Here is a 19,776-nt window from a genome sequence, read left to right as displayed (position 1 = left end):
TATCACAAAATAACAGGACGTTTTACCATTAGGCGTTCAAAGAGGCACCGCTGCTACAAGCACAGGCCTCACCCAATTTGGCGATATACCAACAACCCGCTTATGGCGCCATGAGTTACTATTCCTAACTCCCACTCTGGTTTTTTGTCTTTTTATTTTGTGGAGGGATTTACATATTTACTTGCTGTTGATCACAAGATCCAACACTCCATTTTCTTATGTACCATATTCAATTTCTTCCAAAATTAATAATTTATCAATTTAACAAATAAAGCTGCACTAAGTAAAATTAGTGTGTATAGACAAAAGGATAATCCAATACATCATTTGTTCCACTTTGATAGTCTTATTTTCCTTTTTCACGTGCACCAAATTATAGTCCACTTTTTAATTAAATAATACAATTAACTTTTAACTTCTCTAAAATATTTTTATTTGTCATACATTGTTATCAGTGGGTATAACCTATCTTAGTCAATAATTTCTCTAATTCGTGCCTTAAATAGTACAACTTTCCAACATATTGTTGTTATAATTAATGTAAAGGCATGATGAATGGCCACGCTTCTAATATTAATGCAAGAATATTTTAGAAAAATATTAAGCTAGAATTGCTTTTCCAACACAATCAATTAATTTTTGTTTTAAATAGTGTAAAAAAAATTAGGACTATCAAAGTGCGACAAAGAAACTATGTTAAAGAGATAAAAAGTTCTAAAAGAGAGAAAAAAATCGTAAGAAAAATTAGTTTAAAAAGATATAGGATAGAAAATGGGTAAAATGTAAATGTTCAATTGACCCACTAATTTTCTTTTATTAACCATATCACCTGCAAGATAGAAAATTTTTGATTGGAATCAAAAGTCAAGTACTGTTTTCTTTGTGAAAATGATAGAATGCTTGCAAGGAAAAAAAATGCTAAACCTGACTAAATGTTGTCCAATCTCTATCAATTACATATTACATAATATATAGTGTGGATTTCGATAAGAAGAATGTATTCACACTTCACAGTGAAAGAAGACGTGGACTTCGATAAGTTGAACTCTAGTCATTCTCCATGATTTTTTTTTCTTCTGGGCCAACAAGTCACTCTCCTTGACAGGTATAGATGAACTGATAAAGTTAAATATTTTTTCTCTCTTTAAATTTTCCTCCTCCTCTCTAGTATCTCCGTCAATTACGTTATTTAATATAGCGTGGCCGGCAAGAAGAACTTAATTCATATTGAAAGAAGACTTAAACTTCAATAAGTTAAAATCTGTTGTTCTCCTTGATTTTTTTTTTTTGTTTTTTGGTCAACAAGTCGTTCTCCTTGACTCCGTGTAGACGAACTGATAAAGTTAAAAAAAAAAATTTCTGTCTCTAAATTCTCCTACTTCTCTCTAATATCTCTGTCAGTGACATTATTTAATATAGTGTGGCGGACAAGAAGACCACAATTCCACTGGGCACTGATAAAGTTACGTTGTCAAAACTAACAATACCCTTGGTCCCGCCTTCCGCCTAATTTTTCCCCTCCAAAATTCTCCACTGACAAAATTTCCACTCTAAATTCTCCTCCTTCTCCGTAACTTCCTTCATTCTTATCAAAATAAACAATACCTTTTATCCAAAAGGGGAAAAAGAAATACCTCTTCCATGGGGAGGGTGACCATTTGGTCTCCCTCCTTCCGCCTAATTTTCTTTTAATGTTTGTAGGAAATAAAATATCTTCTAAAATTTCTATTGATAGTGTTATTCTCTACTTAGAGCTTTCTAATATGGGATTTCTTCTATTTTAGGGTGTCTTGTGAAAATTTTCTATTGGTTTTATTTTTTTGGTTCTTTCTTCTTTGCCAAATCTCAATGTTTTCAAAACGATTTGTCAGATCTAAAATTTTTAAGTTTCTTTTGTTAGATCTCAACTTGATATATGGGTTTAATTTATTAAACAATAGATCTAGCAGAAGAAAACATGCACATATGTTTGTTAGGTTCAAAAAGATTATTATAATTTAGAATAGGTTACTTTCTTGGATCTGATGCACTGTAGATCCTTTAGATCTATTATTTGAGAGATTCTGAGTTTGAGACTTCTACTTACATTCAAAAAAATTTTATAAAAATATTATTTTTGTGAAATATTTTGTGACATATTTGATGATATATTTTCTATCATTAAAACGAATGAAATGATGATTTCTATTTAAAAAAAGGAATATATGAACCAATGCGAGGTCCACTATTTACTTGTACTACTCAAGTTTGATTGAGCAAACTTGTCAAACTCTTAAAACTTTCAACTTGAGCTTGAGTTTGATTTAGTTTCAACTGCTTGTGCTTAAATTCATCTTCAACCTAATCTAACTCTATCAAGTTATTTTTAAATAAGGGATAGGGATAGACATTTCACAGTGATAAGTATAAATGAAAGAAAAATTATGTATATTTGATAGTCGATTAAGCTTGCATAAATATAAAAAAAAAATAAAAAATACTTATACTTGAGACTTGATCAAACTCGATCAACTTTCGAGTGACGTATAAACTTCAAGTTCAAGTTCATCAAACCATTCAAGTTGCTCGAGGCTCCAACTTGGTTAATGTAAGCTACAACTTGAGTTTTGATTAGCTTCATTGAGTTTGATCTGTTCGCACCTCTATCCTGGATGACCTATGAACAAAATTAGAGAAAGACAACTTAAAAATGAAAACACTACTTTCATGAAAAATTCATTAACACCATTCGATATTCATTAAAAAGTTCAAATTGGATATAGAATCTTAAACCAAATTTAGAGAAAATCTAGAATAAATTTTGATTTGAATTTGTTCTTTGAATAGATCTTTTAAATACAATTTATGCATATTAAAACATAGACAAAAGTATCTACCAAAAACTTAGACAAAAGTATATATCTACAGCTATTCAAATATAACTATATTTTGGAAGATAATTCCATAGTGTGGTTTATCTGGACTGAATCCGTCCTATTATTGTCTCTGTCAATGTCCGTACGATTGCACCTGTTGCAGTGCCTAGTATAGGACGCGGGGCAGGGAGTCAACAGTGTAATATTTTTTGAATATTTTATAATTGGGATAATTGCAGAAACCTCCCCTGACTTTTATAGTAATAGCATTGACCTCCCCTATCAATTTTGAAATAGCACTGACCTCCCCTATCAAAAGTTGGAGGCAATTTAATAGGCAAAAGTGGGTCAATTTACTAAAGTACCCCTGACATGATTTAATTTTACCAAATGAATGTGATGAGTACTTTCATCAAACCCAACAAAACATTTGTTAATAAAAATTACACTAAATTAACTATTTTTGCATAGTTTAACTAATTAACTAAATAACTAATAATCTAATTAATTAATAACTAATAATCTAATCAACTATTAACTAATTAACTAATTATCTAATTGTTAATAGTTATTAACTAATCAAACTATTTCTGCATAGTTAAACTAATTAACTATTAACTACTAACTAATTATCTAATTAATTAATTAACTAATTAACTAATTTCTATTTATCTAATTATCTAATTAACTAATTAACTAAAGCTGTTGTATGTCCGAAACTAACAAACTATTTGCATGTTAAACTAATTAACTAATTAACTGCTTAACTAATTAACTACCTTATTATCCAATTAATTAATTAACTAATTAACTAATTTTTGTTTATCTAATTAACTAAAGTTGTTGTCTATCTGAAACTAACAAACTATTTGCATGTTAAACTAATTAATTAATTAACTGTTTAACTAATTAACTAATTAACTGCTTAACTAATTAACTAATTAACTAAAGCTGTTGTCTATTCGAAACTAACAAACTATTTGCATGTTAAACTAATTAACTGCTTAACTAATTAACTAACTAATTATCTAATTAATTAATTAACTAATTAACTAATTTCTATTTCTCTAATTAACTAATTAACTAAAACTGTTGTCTATCCGAAACTAACAAACTATTTGCATGTTAAACTAATTAACTAATTAACTAACTAACTAATTAACAAACTATTTGCATGTTAAACTATATGCAGTACGCATTATCTATTTAAAGTATCGGCTCTTTATGGGTATTTTACTTTCAAAATATTTAATTTATGATGAAAACATCAATGTTTGTAAGTAAAATTCAAAAAGTGTTATAGTAATATCAATATTCTTACTTTCAAACATTTAATTTATGGCCCTATGCCCCTCCATTTTTGTAAGAATATTACTGTAATACTTTTTGAATTTTACTTACAAACATTGATGTTTTTATCATAAATTAAATGTTTGAAAGTAAAATACCCATAAAGAGCCGATACTTTAAATAGATAATGTGTACTGCATATAGTTTAACATGCAAATAGTTTGTTAATTAGTTAGTTAGTTAATTAGTTTAACATGCAAATAGTTTGTTAGTTTCGGATAGACAACAGTTTTAGTTAATTAGTTAATTAGATAAACAAAAATTAGTTAATTAATTAATTAGATAATTAGTTAGTTAATTAGTTAAGCAATTAATTAGTTAATTAGTTCAACATGCAAATAGTTTGTTAGTTTCGGACAGACAACAGCTTTAGTTAATTAGATAATTAGTTAATTAATTAATTAGATAATTAGTGAATTAGTTAATAGTTAATTACATAATTAGTTAATAGTTAATTAGTTTAACTATTAACTAATTAGATAATTAGTTAAGCAATTGTCAAGCAAATAATAATTGTCAAGCAAGTAAGGGCAAAATTGGAAGAAAATTCTTATCTCACTTCTACAAAAGCTATCAAGGAGGTTTCTACAATGAATTGTTACTGTTCAGGGGAGGTGAATGCAATTTCTAAACCTAGAGGGGAGGTCAGTGCAAATGTCAGAAATTTCAGGGGAGGTTTCTGCAATTATCCCTTTATAATTTTATGTAAATTTTTTGTACAACCTTAGAGGTGTAATATTCTATTACTATTCATCTGGGTTCTATATGTAATAATTACATTTATGTTTTTAAGTTTTATAAATAGTTCACATATAATTAAAACTTATTTAAAAAATATTATATTGTTTTAAACGATTGTTACTTACAACCGTACAGCGTTGCGTCACCAAGTATATAAGTATCTCAGAAGAAATTGTTTACCATGCTAGCTGAGCCTATACCAATTGTGTTAGAAGTTAGAATTGCGAAACTACAGTCATGAGGAAAATTTTTTACTATTATTTTCCCCTTGGATTCTTCTTGCTAAGTTCCATCTTACCTTGCTCAGCCATAACCACCACCAACATTACCACGGATCAATTGGCCCTTGTTGCATTGAAGGCTAAAATGTCTTCAGATCCTCATCAAATCTTGGTAAACAACTGGTCTGCTACATCCTCAGTTTGTGACTGGAGAGGAGTCACTTGTGGCTCTCCCCACCGCAGAGTCACCGCCTTGAACATCTCCAACTTGGGTCTTACAGGCATCATTCCTCCGCAGTTGGGGAATCTGTCTTTTCTCATGTCCCTCGACATGAGCGGGAACAATTTTTATGGAGAACTTCCCCATGAGTTGACTCGTTTGCGCAGGTTACAAGTTCTTGATTTCTCCATTAACAAGTTTAGTGGAGATATTCCCTCTTGGGTCGGTTCCTTGCAAGGACTCCGAAATCTTTCCCTCGGGAACAATACTTTTACGGGTTTTATCCCACCTTCCATCTCTAACATGTCAAAGCTGGAGACCTTAAGACTCTCATTCAATCCCCTGCAAGGAACAATTCCAAGGGAGATCGGATATCTAAACAAATTGAAGAGAATATTCATGTACTATAATCAGCTTTCAGGTTCTTTGCCATTGGATATATTCAACATTTCCTCACTGGAAATGATTGCATTTCAAGGTAATAGCCTTTCTGGCAGTCTTCCAGTCGGCATATGTTCCCGTCTCCAAGGTCTCACATGGCTTGACCTTTCCCACAACAGTTTAAGTGGTAGGATACCTTCATCATTATTGGAATGTTCAAAGCTTCAAGCACTAGCATTGGCTGACAACAATTTCGGCGGAGCGATACCGGCAGGATTTGGGAACTTGACGGCGCTCGAGCATCTATATCTTGGTGACAACAATTTAGATGGTACCATCCTAACTCTTGCACTTGGGCTGAAATCAGATAAAGAGTTACATATAACTTTGTTATACATTCTCAAACAATTAAATTTTATATTGATTAATAATTTAGGAATCCTGAGGCACACAGAAATTGTGGCCCTGTTTTAATTTTTTTCATCAAACCGCAGTTAATTAGGAAAATTAACTTAAATCTAATTGGGATAACAAAATGAATATGTGTACATTTGTTTAATAAATACAGCATTCCTAGAAGTATCGCCAAGTATGTGTTACAAACATTCATAATCTAATAGGATCTTGTTTTATATTTAATATACATCACATGCATAACCTTGTTTTCTTATCACATAATGAGCAAGAAGATTTTGATGAATTATGTTAAAATCTTTTAACAAGAGTAAGATAAATACTTGTCCCGTGACTTGTATACCATGCCAATTTCTCTTAGTTCTTGAATGTAAAATCTCAAGTTAACAAGCTAAAATCGTTTTATTTTCTGGTAAACAAAATGAAAATTGTTTTACAAAGACTATTGGAAACTATATCGCATGAATTGCTTAACAAAATCAAGAGTTCCATAAAGATTCTGACTATTTGTGGGTTTTAACTAAAAGAATGTCTACATAATATCCCGAGTTGAATCATTTAGGATATCTATGTAGTACTGACATTGAATTGATTAATTTAGGAATATCATAGTTTCTTTTGAAGCTGAGAGTATGAATTAAATTATGGAGAGTAAATATAGATAATAGTTTATAGCGTGCAGTTAAATTCTTTTTACTGTTTATATATTACTTTAGTTAACGAAAAGTAATTCATTTTTTATAAAGTACCACCACAAATAATCATTACAAATAGAGCCATGCAAGGTGTTCGACGTACTTCCAAACTAGTCTAAAATAAAAAGTCTAGTAATTATAGTAGAATTATTTTGTGATAGGAAAGGTGATTTTTAGTTAATTCTTTAAAATATTCTAACAGAAGTAAAAAGAAAAATCACTTTAATCATAATTTGGATAGAATGCCCAATTGTTACTAGTGTTTGAATACAAAACCTCAATGTTGTGAAACTTTACTTTACTAGCCAATCATATTTCACCAGTACAAAAGTTTTTTTGGTTTTATTGGATTAAGACAATTTTGCAGATCCGATCACTGCAGAGGTTGGGAATTTAATCTTACTTAGGATACTGCCCCTTTTTAGTTTACACTTTGATGAACATTTAGCTAGAATTTACAATATCTTAAAGGTTTAATTTTTCCTACATTGTCAATGTATACACTAATGAGGTTCGATGAATACCATATCATCTAAATTTGAATTTAAATATCAAATTTTGTATATATGATGTACTCCCTCCGTCCCATTGTTAATGTCATATTTCCACTTTTTGCTTGTCCCAAAATTTGAGTCACTTTGAAAAAGTCAAATCACTTTTACAATTATTTTTCAGTTATATCCTTCTATTGACAAGTCAAGATTGCACTAAGCAATTCTGATGGACCCAGCCACGACACATCATCGGAAGTTATACCCTTCTGATTGTCTTTGCCTTTTAGTCAAAGTGACTTAATGGCAAGTGATCCCACCAATTTGTTGTTTCACTCTACAAACAGCAAAGGTTACGCTTGGAAAAGTCAGATAAGCCTGTCCCGTAATGCTACTGTACATAAAAAGTGTGTTTCCCAAAAAGCGTCCCAAATTTTGGGACGAAGGGAGTACATCTAGACTCGCTTGTATATATACTGTCAGTGTAAAAAAAATTTACCTTATCTTGAATCTATTTGATGTATTAACATTTGTAAAATTTGTAACTCCTAGGTAGCATTCCACAAGAGTTTGGTAACTTAAAAAATATAGAATTTCTTAATCTGGGCTTCAATAGCCTGACGGGATCCATACCAGCCCAAATATTCAACATGTCAACACTGCTAAAATTGGGCCTCCAGGGCAACAAGCTATCTGGAAGACTTCCATCATCCATGGGTTATGGGTTTTTCAACCTCGAAGAGCTTCCTTATACTATATAAGAATGAGTTTGGATCAAAGAATGATTTTGAATTTCAACCGCAAGAGTAGGGGTATTTTGGGATTGTGAGGTTGTTTTGAGTGTAGTTATAGTATTGGGTACTACTTTAGATAGCATGTGTATTATTGTGTTTACTGAAATGTCCTTGTATTCTAAAAGATGCAGTGATGATTTGTTCAAAGGTTTGGATAGTTTGGGAATGTGAGATTATTTGGTCATCTTTTCTACAATGGGTACAACCCATAATAGCCTTTTTATTGGTATAAATACTTAAATGTCCTTGCAGAGACATTCATTTTGGTTTGTATTAATTATTACTGTTACTTTGCTATTATAACTTGAAGAACTTCAAACGTCATTTTCATCTCAATTAAAGTAAGGACAATGTGGTTTATTAAGGAATTTATGATTGAACATTAGTTTCAACTTTAATTCTTCAAATGTCTGCCCCTTCACATTCTTCCGTTATGTTCCTTTCATTTTCCGGTAAATACTTATTTGTATTGCCATTGTACTCTGGATTTCAATATGGTTCTCTGGTGAAGTGATTCTTGGTAGTTCAACTTGAGGTGAGGTTTCATTCTTCTTTTCAAAGGTATGATTTGCTTTGTAAAATCGTAATTTCTATTGTTAGTTAAATGTTTTCATTCCAAAATTGGATACTCTGTTAGCGCAATTTAATATTGATATTATTGTTTCCCCACAAAGTCGGTTGTTTTATACAATTTAAATAGTGTGATTTTGTTGGAATAGGTTTCGATCAACAAGAATGTTGGCTACTTTGATAAAAAAAGCCTCCACCATAGTTGGCTACTTTCATCAACAAGAATGTTGTGTAGATGCATCTTTAAGTGGATAATCACTTTGTTTATTGCCATTCTCTGAATCGTTTGGATATCTGTTTAAAGTTCATTTAATCATGTTAATGAAAAGCTCATATACAAGTGTTTGTTTCAAAATTTATGAACTGAGCAAGATAGCATGCATAATTTCCTTCTCCATCTCCCAGTGTACATTAAATATTTTGTTACTCAATGTACGTGAGTTTTTTGATATTCACTTGAACTACCGTATAATCTTCTTTAACTACAGGCACCAAATACCCGCGCAATGCGCGGGCATTCCCCTCCTAGTTATCTCCATATGAATGAGTTTGATGGAGTGATACCAGCCTCAATCTCAAATGCATCTCAACTGACAATTTTGACATTGAGTACAAACAAATTCAGTGGTCCAATTCCAAACTCCCTTGGAAACCTGAGACTTCTAAGATTGCTGGATCTCTTTGAAAATCATTTGACAACTGAAACTTCATCAAGAGAATTGAGCTTCATCAATTACTTGACAAATTGTATGTATCTAACACTGATAGCTTTTGGTGACAATCCACTGCACGGTTTTCTTCCAGTATCAGTTGGGAATCTCTCAACTTCTATTGAGAAATTCTATGCGTATGATTGTGGAATCGAGGGAAGCATTCCAGAAGCAATTGCGAATTTGAGCAATCTATTGGTTTTGAGTCTATATGGAAATCAACTAAGTGGACCAGTTCCCGTCAGAGTGAAACAATTGCAAAACCTCCAACTTTTAAGTTTCTTTTCTAATCAACTGAGTGGTTCAATTCCAGATAGTCTTTGTGAGTTAAAGAGCTTGTTCGGTTTACATCTGGAGGAAAATCAGCTTCATGGGTCAATACCATCATGCTTGGGTAATGTTAGTTCTCTGAGAGAAATTAGCTTTGCTGGGAACTTAATAAACTCGAGCATACCTGCTAGCTTGTGGAACCTCACTGATCTCTTGCTCTTGAATCTGTCCTCTAATTCCTTGATTGGCTCACTACCTCAGAAAATTGGAAGCTTGAAGGCAGTAACACTAATGGATTTGTCAGGAAATCATCTTAGTGGGAATATTCCAAGTTCGATTGGAGGTTTGCAAAGTCTAGCCAATCTTTCTTTAGCACAAAATGAACTTGAGGGACCTATTCCAGACTCACTCAGTCATATGTTAAGCTTGGAACTTTTGGACCTATCCAATAACAATCTATTAGGTTTTATCCCAAAGTCCTTGGAGGCACTTTCATATCTCCATTACATTAATCTTTCTTTCAACCACTTAAGAGGAGAAATTCCGTCCAGTGGTCCATTCGAGAACTTCACATATGAATCATTCATATTTAATGATGACTTGTGTGGTGCTCAAAGGTTTCATGTTCCTCCTTGCAATTCTCCTCGGATTCACAAATCGAGTCGAAAGAAAGTATTTCACGTGTTAGGCATTATATTGGGTATTGTAGCAACAGTAATTGCTGCTACAACTGCAGTAATTTTAGTTTTAAGATGCCGAAGGAAGGGTGAGGTTTCAAGAAATACTGATTTATTGCCCATGGGACTGCCAAAACCAATTTCGTATTATGAACTCGTGCAAGCAACCAATAACTATGATGAAAGCAATTTACTTGGCAAAGGGAGTTTTGGATCTGTATATAAAGGTATTCTAACGGATGGGAGAGTTGTTGCTGTAAAAGTTTTTACTTTCCTAGCAGAAGTCACTTCCAGGAGTTTTGATACAGAATGTGAAGTTCTACGCAACCTTCGCCATAGAAACCTAACAAATGTGATCGGTAGTTGCTCTAACTTGGACTTCAAAGCCTTAGTGCTTGATTATAAGCCCAATGGGAGCTTTGAGAAATGGTTGTACTCCAATGGCCACAACCATTGTTTGGATCTGCTGCAAAGGATAAGCATAATGATGGATGTTGCTTCCGCATTGGAATATCTTCACTTTGGATATGCGACGCCAGTGATTCACTGTGATCTGAAACCTAGTAACATATTGCTCGACGAAAGCATGGTTGCTTATGTAAGTGATTTTGGTATTGCTAAATTTTTGGATGAAGGAAATAGCGTTCTACATACCGAGACTCTCGCAACACTTGGATACATGGCACCAGGTTGAACATATTTTGACTTCTTTTTTATTGCTTTTAGATCTTATTTTTGTATGAACTATGTGTCAATTTCACGAGTTTGCTCTTCGCTCTGTTTTACTATGATAGATTTGCCTTTTGTTTAACAGAATATGGACTTGAAGGACAGGTGTCAACAAGAATTGACGTGTATAGTTTTGGCATAGTTTTGATGGAAACCTTCTCAAGAATGAAGCCTAGTGATGAAATGTTCAAAGGAAATTTCAGTCTAAAGAACTGGATAGAAGAGTGTCTGCTTGATGCAACAACTCAGGTTATAGATGCCAATTTACTGAGGCAACAAGATAAGCATTTCGATGAGAAATTGAAGTGTGTTTCACTGATCTTCAAATTGGCTTCAAGTTGCTGCACTGAATGCCCACAGGATCGAGTTGATATGAAAGATGTTGTGGCGGCACTTAAGAAGATAAAACGTCAACTTGACACTTTTTCTGATATCTCAGTAAAGTGAGTTCTTTTAACTTAATCCAACAGCACAAATTTGTTCTAATCAATTTCGCGAGTAAGAAAAAAAAAGTTTGTTCTAATTAAGGTTTTGTTGTCTTCTCGTAATTTCTTGTTCTGTCAAATCTATTTTCAAGCACCCAATGTTAAGTCCATTTCCTTAGTTGTCATTTGAAAGACATCCAAAGGAAAAATTACGTTGAAGATGACCACACGTGCATAGGTTTGCTTCGTGAATATCTTTTAGTGAAGTTCTGAACTTTCCGTCTAAAGGAAAGTCTTACATTCATGATAAAGTTAGCTATTCCTTTTTTTCTTTTTTGAGCAAATGGGAACTTTTATTGAGCAACAGTAAAGCTTTTACAAAGGAATACAAGATTCCAGGTACATCATTGCTTTTTGTTCTTCTACAGTTTAATTATTTATATTTATCGTTGTCAGAATACTGAACATAAATAATAATATTATTTATTTATATTTATGGTGGTCAGAATATTGCATTCATAAAAAAAAATATTGCATTCATGATTAGAAAAAGTTCCGGAATCTGAATTTGCAGAGTCAATGATAGATTGGGTAACTATAAAATTCTTCGTATTTTTAATTTTTCATGCAATTCAACTAATTATTTTTTTAATTTTTTAATACAAGTAGGGGATCTCGAACCTAAAATCTCTCACTTACACTCCCTCCCCTGCTTCACTCAACCCATCGCTTCCCCAATTCAACTATTAGTTAAATAGCAATTTGGCTGAAAGTATTAATTGTTCAGCGAAAAAGAAGTCCATAATTTATATTACAAGAAGACTTGGACTTCAAATGTTGAAGAGTTGAAGTTTAATTTATATTTAACTACGATTAATTCTCTGATATAATTATACAATACTAACAAACTCACAACCAAGTATTAATGAAAATTTAAGAAGGCAAACTGCACAAGTTTATACCCAAATAGAGACATGTTTTAACAATCCTCTATTATTGCCAATAAATTAAACAAAATAAAAAATCTATTTTGGTTTGAAGCATACGTGCAATTAATCTCTCACAAGATTAAGTGAAAACTAGTACCCAATTACCACTGAATGTGACCTTTTAGCTGACACTAAAGCAATCACTTTATCGTTTTTCCCTGCTTAATCAATTGTCTTTTTCTTACAAAGCATATATCCAGGAAACCTTTATGGTGGGAACCTGCCTATAGTAGAAAGGCTGGCAGAGAGCGACACGTGTTAACGTTATATACAGTCCAAACGGAGACGTTAAATTGTTGCACTGCGCGTGAAGAGGAAATATACGAAAATCATCTGCGGATGCAACCAGAAAGCACACTGACTTCCGTACGAGTTGGACCAGGAAGTGTTATTGCATATTAAAATCAGAGGCATTTATGTATTTGCAAATGTACCCATTACCAATGGAAAAATATTGCAAATGCCTTGGACAAAAAATGTGTGTAAAGAAGGTACCGAAATTTTAAGAAATAATAAATGATTACGCGTGGGGGATAATAATTTGGAAGAAGGAAAAGTGGAGGTAAACGAAAGGATTCAAGCCTTCATTATATTTATATACATATATAAATTTAGTACCCAAGTGTTCAGCTTAAGCATCCAGGAAAATGGTCCCATAACTATCGATACGGTAAACAACACAGTTTTAGATATGATATAATAGGTTCTAAAAATTTTAGCGACCATTTGATTACCCGTTAGACCTATCCACTTGAATAGGATTATGGGTAAAAATAAGGGAGTAAATTTGTCATTCAAAATAGTAAGTTAGCGTAATAAATTAGTAACTTTTGCAGTCGAAAAGGTAAATTGTAAGTAATATGAAACATACTTTTTAAAGAGATAAATTACAATAGTATATCCCAAATATACTTTTGAGGGAGTAAGTTTATTTGAAGTAAAAATATGTTTTTATACAGAAATAATGAGTTTTAGTTATAACATAGTAAATTTGATTAATGACAAAAACATGCTAATTTATGGCCATAATATTGTATTATGCTTAAAAAACTTATACGAAGCCCATATTTTAGAGTTATTTGAAATAACACAAAAATGTATTATTACTGATTAAAACTGAGTACGTTACTTAGTCAGTACAGTTATTATACTTGTATACATACTTGATGGTATGTGTATAAATAAGCATTTTTGAGATTTATGGGGAAATTGATTTTTTCTTTTGCAGTTTAAAAAAAAGGTAAGCGAAAATCTTTTTTCTCAGAGCACAAAAATCCACAAGTCAAAGTTCTTGGTCTAAAGGGGAAAGAAACATTCTGAATATCATTGTTTACAGTACTAAATAAATTAGATGTAAAATGCTCGTTAAAAACAGGTGCGTTGACATATAATAAAGGAAAGACATAAAGAGCAGGCCATTTACGAGAAAAGTTGTCATTCATAAAAATAGCAACGCTTTACGGTTTTCTTATCAGTCTTGCAACGTATGAGCAAAATGGCAATAATTAAAATAGTATTTTATTCGAATTATACATATTTCATTAATTTTTTTCCATTTAAAAAAATGAATGAGAATCTTTTATGAGAAAGCACATAAGTCAAAGGAATGGTGTAAAAGGGAAAAGAATAGCATATACGTACAGTACCTATAGTTTATGTTCGAAGGACTATAGTGCTATTTTTGAAAAATATCCCGAAAAATATGTAATCGAAATGGAACCGATTCTTCACTATTTAAAATGTCAAATCTGTGATTGTGTTGTAACTGTTATCCATTGGTATCGTAAAGTATCATTTTCCATAAAATTTCACCTCTTTAACACCAATTTTCCCATAAACCAATTTATTTATCGGATAAAATACATGAAAATTCGGTTTTGAATAAAATAGTAGTTGTTTATGGCTTTCCTCCTTTATAAGAACAGAGTACCCATTTTTGCATAAACAAATTTATTTATCGGATGAAATAAAAATAAAAACAGAGTACCCATTTCAACCCCTCTAGAGAAATTCCTCCTCTTTAACACCAATTTTCCCATAAACCAATTTATTTGTCGGATAAAATACATGAAAATTCGATTTTTCAATAAAACACTAGCTCTTTATGGCTTTCCGCCATTATAAGAACAGAGTACCCATTTTTGCATAAACAAATCTATTTATTGGATGAAATAAAAATAAATCCATTGTTCAATAAAACACTAACTCTTTATGGCTTTTCTCCATTATAAAAACTGAGTACCCATTTTAGCCTCTCTAGAAAAAAAATCTTGGCTTTGTCACTGACTGAAATGTTTGTAACTGAGATTTATCCTTAGTGAAAAAATGTATGATACGTAATTTTTTCACTGTATTGAATTTATATGATGGCAAATTAAATGGGTCAATTGGATTAGTGTGCAGCAGTTTTGTGAATGATTCCGAGAGTAACTATATTATGGCAATAAAATACATTGAATTGTGAAAATTATAATTTCAACATGCTCCTAAATTTTGGATATGTGACTTTCGCTGTTGCGAATATCTTAAATTAACAGTTAGTTATTACTATGAGTAATGTGGTAAGTGTGAGATGTGAATGTCAGTAATAACTGTTAGTTAATACTATCAGTAAAGTCAGCAGTAAATGTGAGATGTTAATTGGAATTTACAGATATTAATTTGACATGGTTGGTTATTATCTGTTAGTTAAAATTCGGGAGTTTTAATTTTATTGGTTAGTGGGGAAAATGTGAGGGAAATGTGGGAAAAACATGAGCACGATTATAGGATTTGTACGAGCAGTTAAAGGATTAGTTGTGAGATAAACATTTCTTAATTTTAGAAATGTAAAATTGTAATAAAATAGTATTCGAACTTTTGACAATTTGAAAAGCTCCTTATCTAAAATTCTCTCTGCAATACATATAGACAGATATAGATGTCTTTTTTTTAGTGGTTGAATGTCATATTCGCGAACTATCTGCAGAAAAAAATAAATTTGTAGACTAAACTAATTTTGTTATACCAACTCTGTTATTCTTATTATTGTATTAATTGTTATGCTATTTTTCTCATTTTGTTAGGTCTACATTAATACAAGTTTAATTCCTATTATGTCTCGTGTCCCAGAAAATACATATTATCCTATTCAGGTGGATACGTCCAACTGATAATCAAATTGATGCTAAAAATTTAGAATGAATAAGTTGCTTTTGCATAATGGTTGGAAAGGTTTCTTGAGACTTTATGAATGAGGTGTCTTGCGTTTGCCAAAAGAATTTGTAGCATATTTTTGTATTGGAAATGAAGTTAAAACTTGCTATGGGTTACTTTTCTGTATTTCAATTTCATCGTTAAGGGTAATTTGTTGTTCAATTTAATTTCATTCTGATTTTATCTAACTAATAAATTAACGTATGAAAATAGATAATTTATGGAGGAAAGCCATAAGTAGCTGGTGCTTTATTGAAAAATGGATTTATTTTTATTTTATCCAATAAATTCTTTTATGCGAAAATGGGTTATTTGTTCTTATAATGGAGAAAAGTCATAAAGAGCTAGTGTTTTATTAGAAAACGGGTTTATTTTTATTTTATTCGATAAATACACTTTTTAATGGAAAGGTAGGTACTGTGTTCTAATAGTAACTGTGAGGAAATGGAGGAAAGTCATAAAGAGCTAGTGTTTTATTAAAAAATAGATTTATTTTATTTTATTTTATCCACAAATTTTGTTATGGTACTTTGTTCTTATAATGGAGAAAAGTCATAAAGAGCTAGTGTTTTATTGAAAAATGGATTTAATTTTAGTTTAGCCGATAAATAAATTTTGTTTATGCAAAAATGGGTACTCTGTTCTTATAATGGAGGAAAGTCATAAAGAGTTAGTATTTTATTGGAAAATGGGTTTATTTTTATTTTATTCGATAAATAAATTTTTTTATTTATAAATGGGTACTCTGTTCTTATAATGGAGGAAAGCTAAAAGAGCTAGTGTTTTATTGTGACGCCCCCACTTCTCCCTAAGGCGAACCAAAGGGTATCCGCGGAACGCCTGCCTAGCTCTCGCCAGGACTCAAGCAATTCCATTCAACTTATATCCGGACCACAAAAAAAATACAAATCGATAACTTAGATGCAATAATTGCGGAAATGTTCAAACTTAATAACAGTTATCCATTCTTCAAACCACCCGTCGATATACATAATACATTTCGTCCAAAGGTTACGTTTCCATACCAAAAGTACAATCCAAAGCCAAAGGCATAAACAAAAGTAATAGCAACCCTAAAACAAAAGCACATCAGGAGGGCTGCTCCATTTTACCTCCGAACTCAACCTGTTAAGGAAAACAAATCTACAGGGTGAGCAAAACGCTCGTGAGGCCAAGAACACACATGCAACCACATAGTTCAGATAACAAGCCCAATAACAATTCAGGTATTATCTTGCAAGTAATTAATAACACCAATAAACTGTAACCAGAAACAATTCAAGGATATAGAAGCTCTCAGGAGCTAAGTTCCACATTTGCCGACACCGTTTATATATCTTTCCGTGATGACTCTCCGTCAACCGGATTGATATTTTCATATCCGTAGTTCACCACTTACTTCCCATCCGTCCACCATACACCACTTCGGGCCCGCACTACATTTATAAGGCGATACTATACGAGTATGCCAAGCGAGATCTCTCAATAGATCAAGCTTATCATTTGAGTCTCATGGCTCACCGAGGTTCCCGACCAAGCCCATGCCGGCTCGAGTTCCAAGGTCGGCCTATGAGTTTGGGCGTCCCCCATTTGTCATGTAAATGTCGAGGAGATTCACTCCATCGACGTATGCAATCATAGCATACCATTTCATGTATTCAAGCATTTGATAGGTTTAAGCAGACATTTCAAGTCATGTAAACCAAGCAAATCATGTTAAGCATGAGTCATTCGTTTCAAATGAGAACGAGTGCGATCAAGTACACACTCGACTCCATTTTGTCAAAATCAGTTAAGCTAAGCATGAAATCAGGTGAATCAAGCATGAATCAAGACTTTAGGGTTCAAATAGGCATACACTTGACACTCACCAAGTTATGCAAGCAAGTAAATTGGAGGAAGAGTTCAAACTTCCACAGTAGGGTCCTCTTGGAGGTCCTCGTGCGTGCCTGAGCAAATAATAGTGAATTATCACCCATATCCCAAATATCGAGGAATAATTCGTTCACTAGTATTACTCTAGGAAATTCCGTGAAAATGAACCTCAATTACTCGTAAATCGAGGTTCGAGAGAGGTTTAATAACATTCAAAAATATTTAAGTCTTTATCTAGGAAATCGGGGATAAAACGTTTAGATAATAGCAAAAGAATAAAGAGTTCTTGAAAAACTCTATTTCCTTGAAAGTTGGAAAATTTTCAGTTTTGTTATGAATCTTTGAAAAATCGTAACTCACTCGGCATAAGTCGAAAATTGGAAAACTTTATACCGTTGAAAACCTCTTAGAAAGTACTGCAAGTTCCTAGAAGACATTTTTCCATGAATCGAAGTGGAAAGTGCTCAAAAATGAGCCTAAAGTTGCTGTTCCAAATCACCCAGGATTGAGCCGGGATTGGTTTTTCGCTAACTTTGAAAATTCGGCAGAATTCACTCGTTGTAAACCAGCCCTTGAAATTTATAGATCAATTAGAGGTACAAGTAAGGTTTAGGTCAGAACAAACGGATCAAGAATCGGAGTTTCGAACACCAAGATATAGTAGCTCAAAGTTGGGAAAAATTCAAGACTGTTACAAAATTTCCAGATTTGGTTCCAACTTTGGACCTTTAGTTAAGTGCCGAAACGGACTTGGATTGACACCAAATTTTGCAGTATAATACTTCCATATGAAGGTTATCTCTCTATCAAATTTCACGGAAAAATACCCTCGGGAGGGGGGTCATTCAATCAACCAAAGTTTGGAAAAATTCTTAAGGCAATCTGTCCAAATCTAAGATTTTCAAAACGAGCAGTCGCCGTATTTTGATCATAACTCTCTCAATTTAACTCGGAATTGGGAATGGTTGATAGTGTTAGAAAATAAATTCATAGGGCTACAACTTCGCAGAAGAAATCGTTTCAAGTTTCAGCATGCAACTGGTTCAAAATCAAGGCTCAAGTTGCAGCATTATCAAATCATTTCGGCAGAACGGAGAAACAGGACAGCCGACTTCAGATGAATGGTGTGGCTCACACACATAAAACCAGGACGTGCATTATACACCGATAAAAACATGGAAACGTCTAGTTTCAAATGCCGCTAACGGCACCTGATTTCGACGTCGGAGTACGGAGTTATGGATGAAATACAACCACTGGTCTGGATTACGGCGAAACCGTTTTCCAGTTTACTAGTTTTTGAAATAAATTCGTTTGAGCAACCAAAACTCAATATTTTTCAACGAAATTTTGTACACAACTTCTACAACATGTAAACTACACAATCAAGCCATTAAATCCTCAATTTCTGCAATAAAATGACCGAACAGAGCAGGGGTAAAATGGTCAAGTTTGGCCCTTGCTCTCTACGTGAGTTTCCTGCAGTTTTTCTTCAACGAAACACTAACTTAAACACTAATCCGTCATCATAAACTTCATCAAGCACAGAATCAGCAACAACCCAAGAGTGGGAATTCATAGAGCCCACTTTTTCCAACAATACAAGCTACTAAAGTAAAGATTCCAACTCAAATGCGTAAATCAAACTCCATAAACAAGTTTAAGAAGTTAGATGGCTACCTACTTTGATGGCTGTTCAAATCAGAAAATTTCGGTCCCTATGAAGCCTGAAGACAGTCGTGAAACTCCTCCCTTTTCCAGCCTAAGTTGTTGTCCAAGTGAAAAGCTAAACGAATGTGAAGTTTGGTGAGAATCTATGGAAGTTTTGGTAGGAATTTGGTTGAGTTTTAGAAGAAAAGAAATGGTGACTTTGGTTGTTCCTTTGCTGCAGTCTAGCCGGCCATTGTAGCAGAGAAAAGGAAATGAATTTCGGCTCTGTAGCCTTTGCGTACAAAAGACGCTTGACGTCAAATCCTTTGATACGTCAAATCAATTTTTAACTAGTACCCTACGCGCGCGTTTTGTATCCGATTTCTCTTACGTTTGTTGCACTAGTGCACTAAACCTCTAGGGCCCTTACATTCATATAAATATTATTCATTCTTAATTGTCCCAAAATAATGGTTCAAAGTCCCTCAATTAAGCGCGCACGTGAAAACACGTATTTCTAATTT

The 19,776-nt window shown here is 32.8% G+C and overlaps 2 protein-coding genes across 2 annotated transcripts; both read left to right on the top strand.

Moving 5' to 3' along the window:
- Positions 1–5,312: 5,312 nt before the first annotated feature.
- On the top strand, positions 5,313–8,129 carry LOC113751899 (LRR receptor-like serine/threonine-protein kinase GSO1). The gene is made up of 2 exons (XM_027296046.1): positions 5,313–6,099; positions 7,921–8,129. The coding sequence occupies exons 1-2, from the start codon at positions 5,313–5,315 to the stop codon at positions 8,127–8,129; spliced, it is 996 nt and encodes a 331-aa protein (XP_027151847.1).
- A 1,109-nt stretch (positions 8,130–9,238) lies between these two features.
- On the top strand, positions 9,239–10,941 carry LOC113751898 (probable LRR receptor-like serine/threonine-protein kinase At3g47570). The gene is made up of 2 exons (XM_027296045.1): positions 9,239–10,741; positions 10,864–10,941. The coding sequence occupies exons 1-2, from the start codon at positions 9,239–9,241 to the stop codon at positions 10,939–10,941; spliced, it is 1,581 nt and encodes a 526-aa protein (XP_027151846.1).
- Positions 10,942–19,776: the final 8,835 nt, after the last annotated feature.

The sequence above is a fragment of the Coffea eugenioides genome, chromosome 11 (assembly GCF_003713205.1).
Source record: "Coffea eugenioides isolate CCC68of chromosome 11, Ceug_1.0, whole genome shotgun sequence".
NCBI lineage: Eukaryota > Viridiplantae > Streptophyta > Magnoliopsida > Gentianales > Rubiaceae > Coffea > Coffea eugenioides.
Note: the sequence above shows the minus strand (reverse complement) of the source record. Positions and strands in the feature narration are given on the sequence as shown.

Excerpts from the sequence above, each read along its gene's own strand:
- LOC113751899 (XM_027296046.1), top strand. The coding sequence starts at position 5,313 with ATGTCTTCAGATCCTCATCAAATCTTGGTAAACAACTGGTCTGCTACA. Across the intron at positions 6,100-7,920 it reads TGGTGACAACAATTTAGATG|GTAGCATTCCACAAGAGTTT; the intron begins GTACCATCCTAA and ends TGTAACTCCTAG.
- LOC113751898 (XM_027296045.1), top strand. The coding sequence starts at position 9,239 with ATGCGCGGGCATTCCCCTCCTAGTTATCTCCATATGAATGAGTTTGAT. Across the intron at positions 10,742-10,863 it reads GCCATAGAAACCTAACAAAT|GATAAGCATAATGATGGATG; the intron begins GTGATCGGTAGT and ends TCTGCTGCAAAG.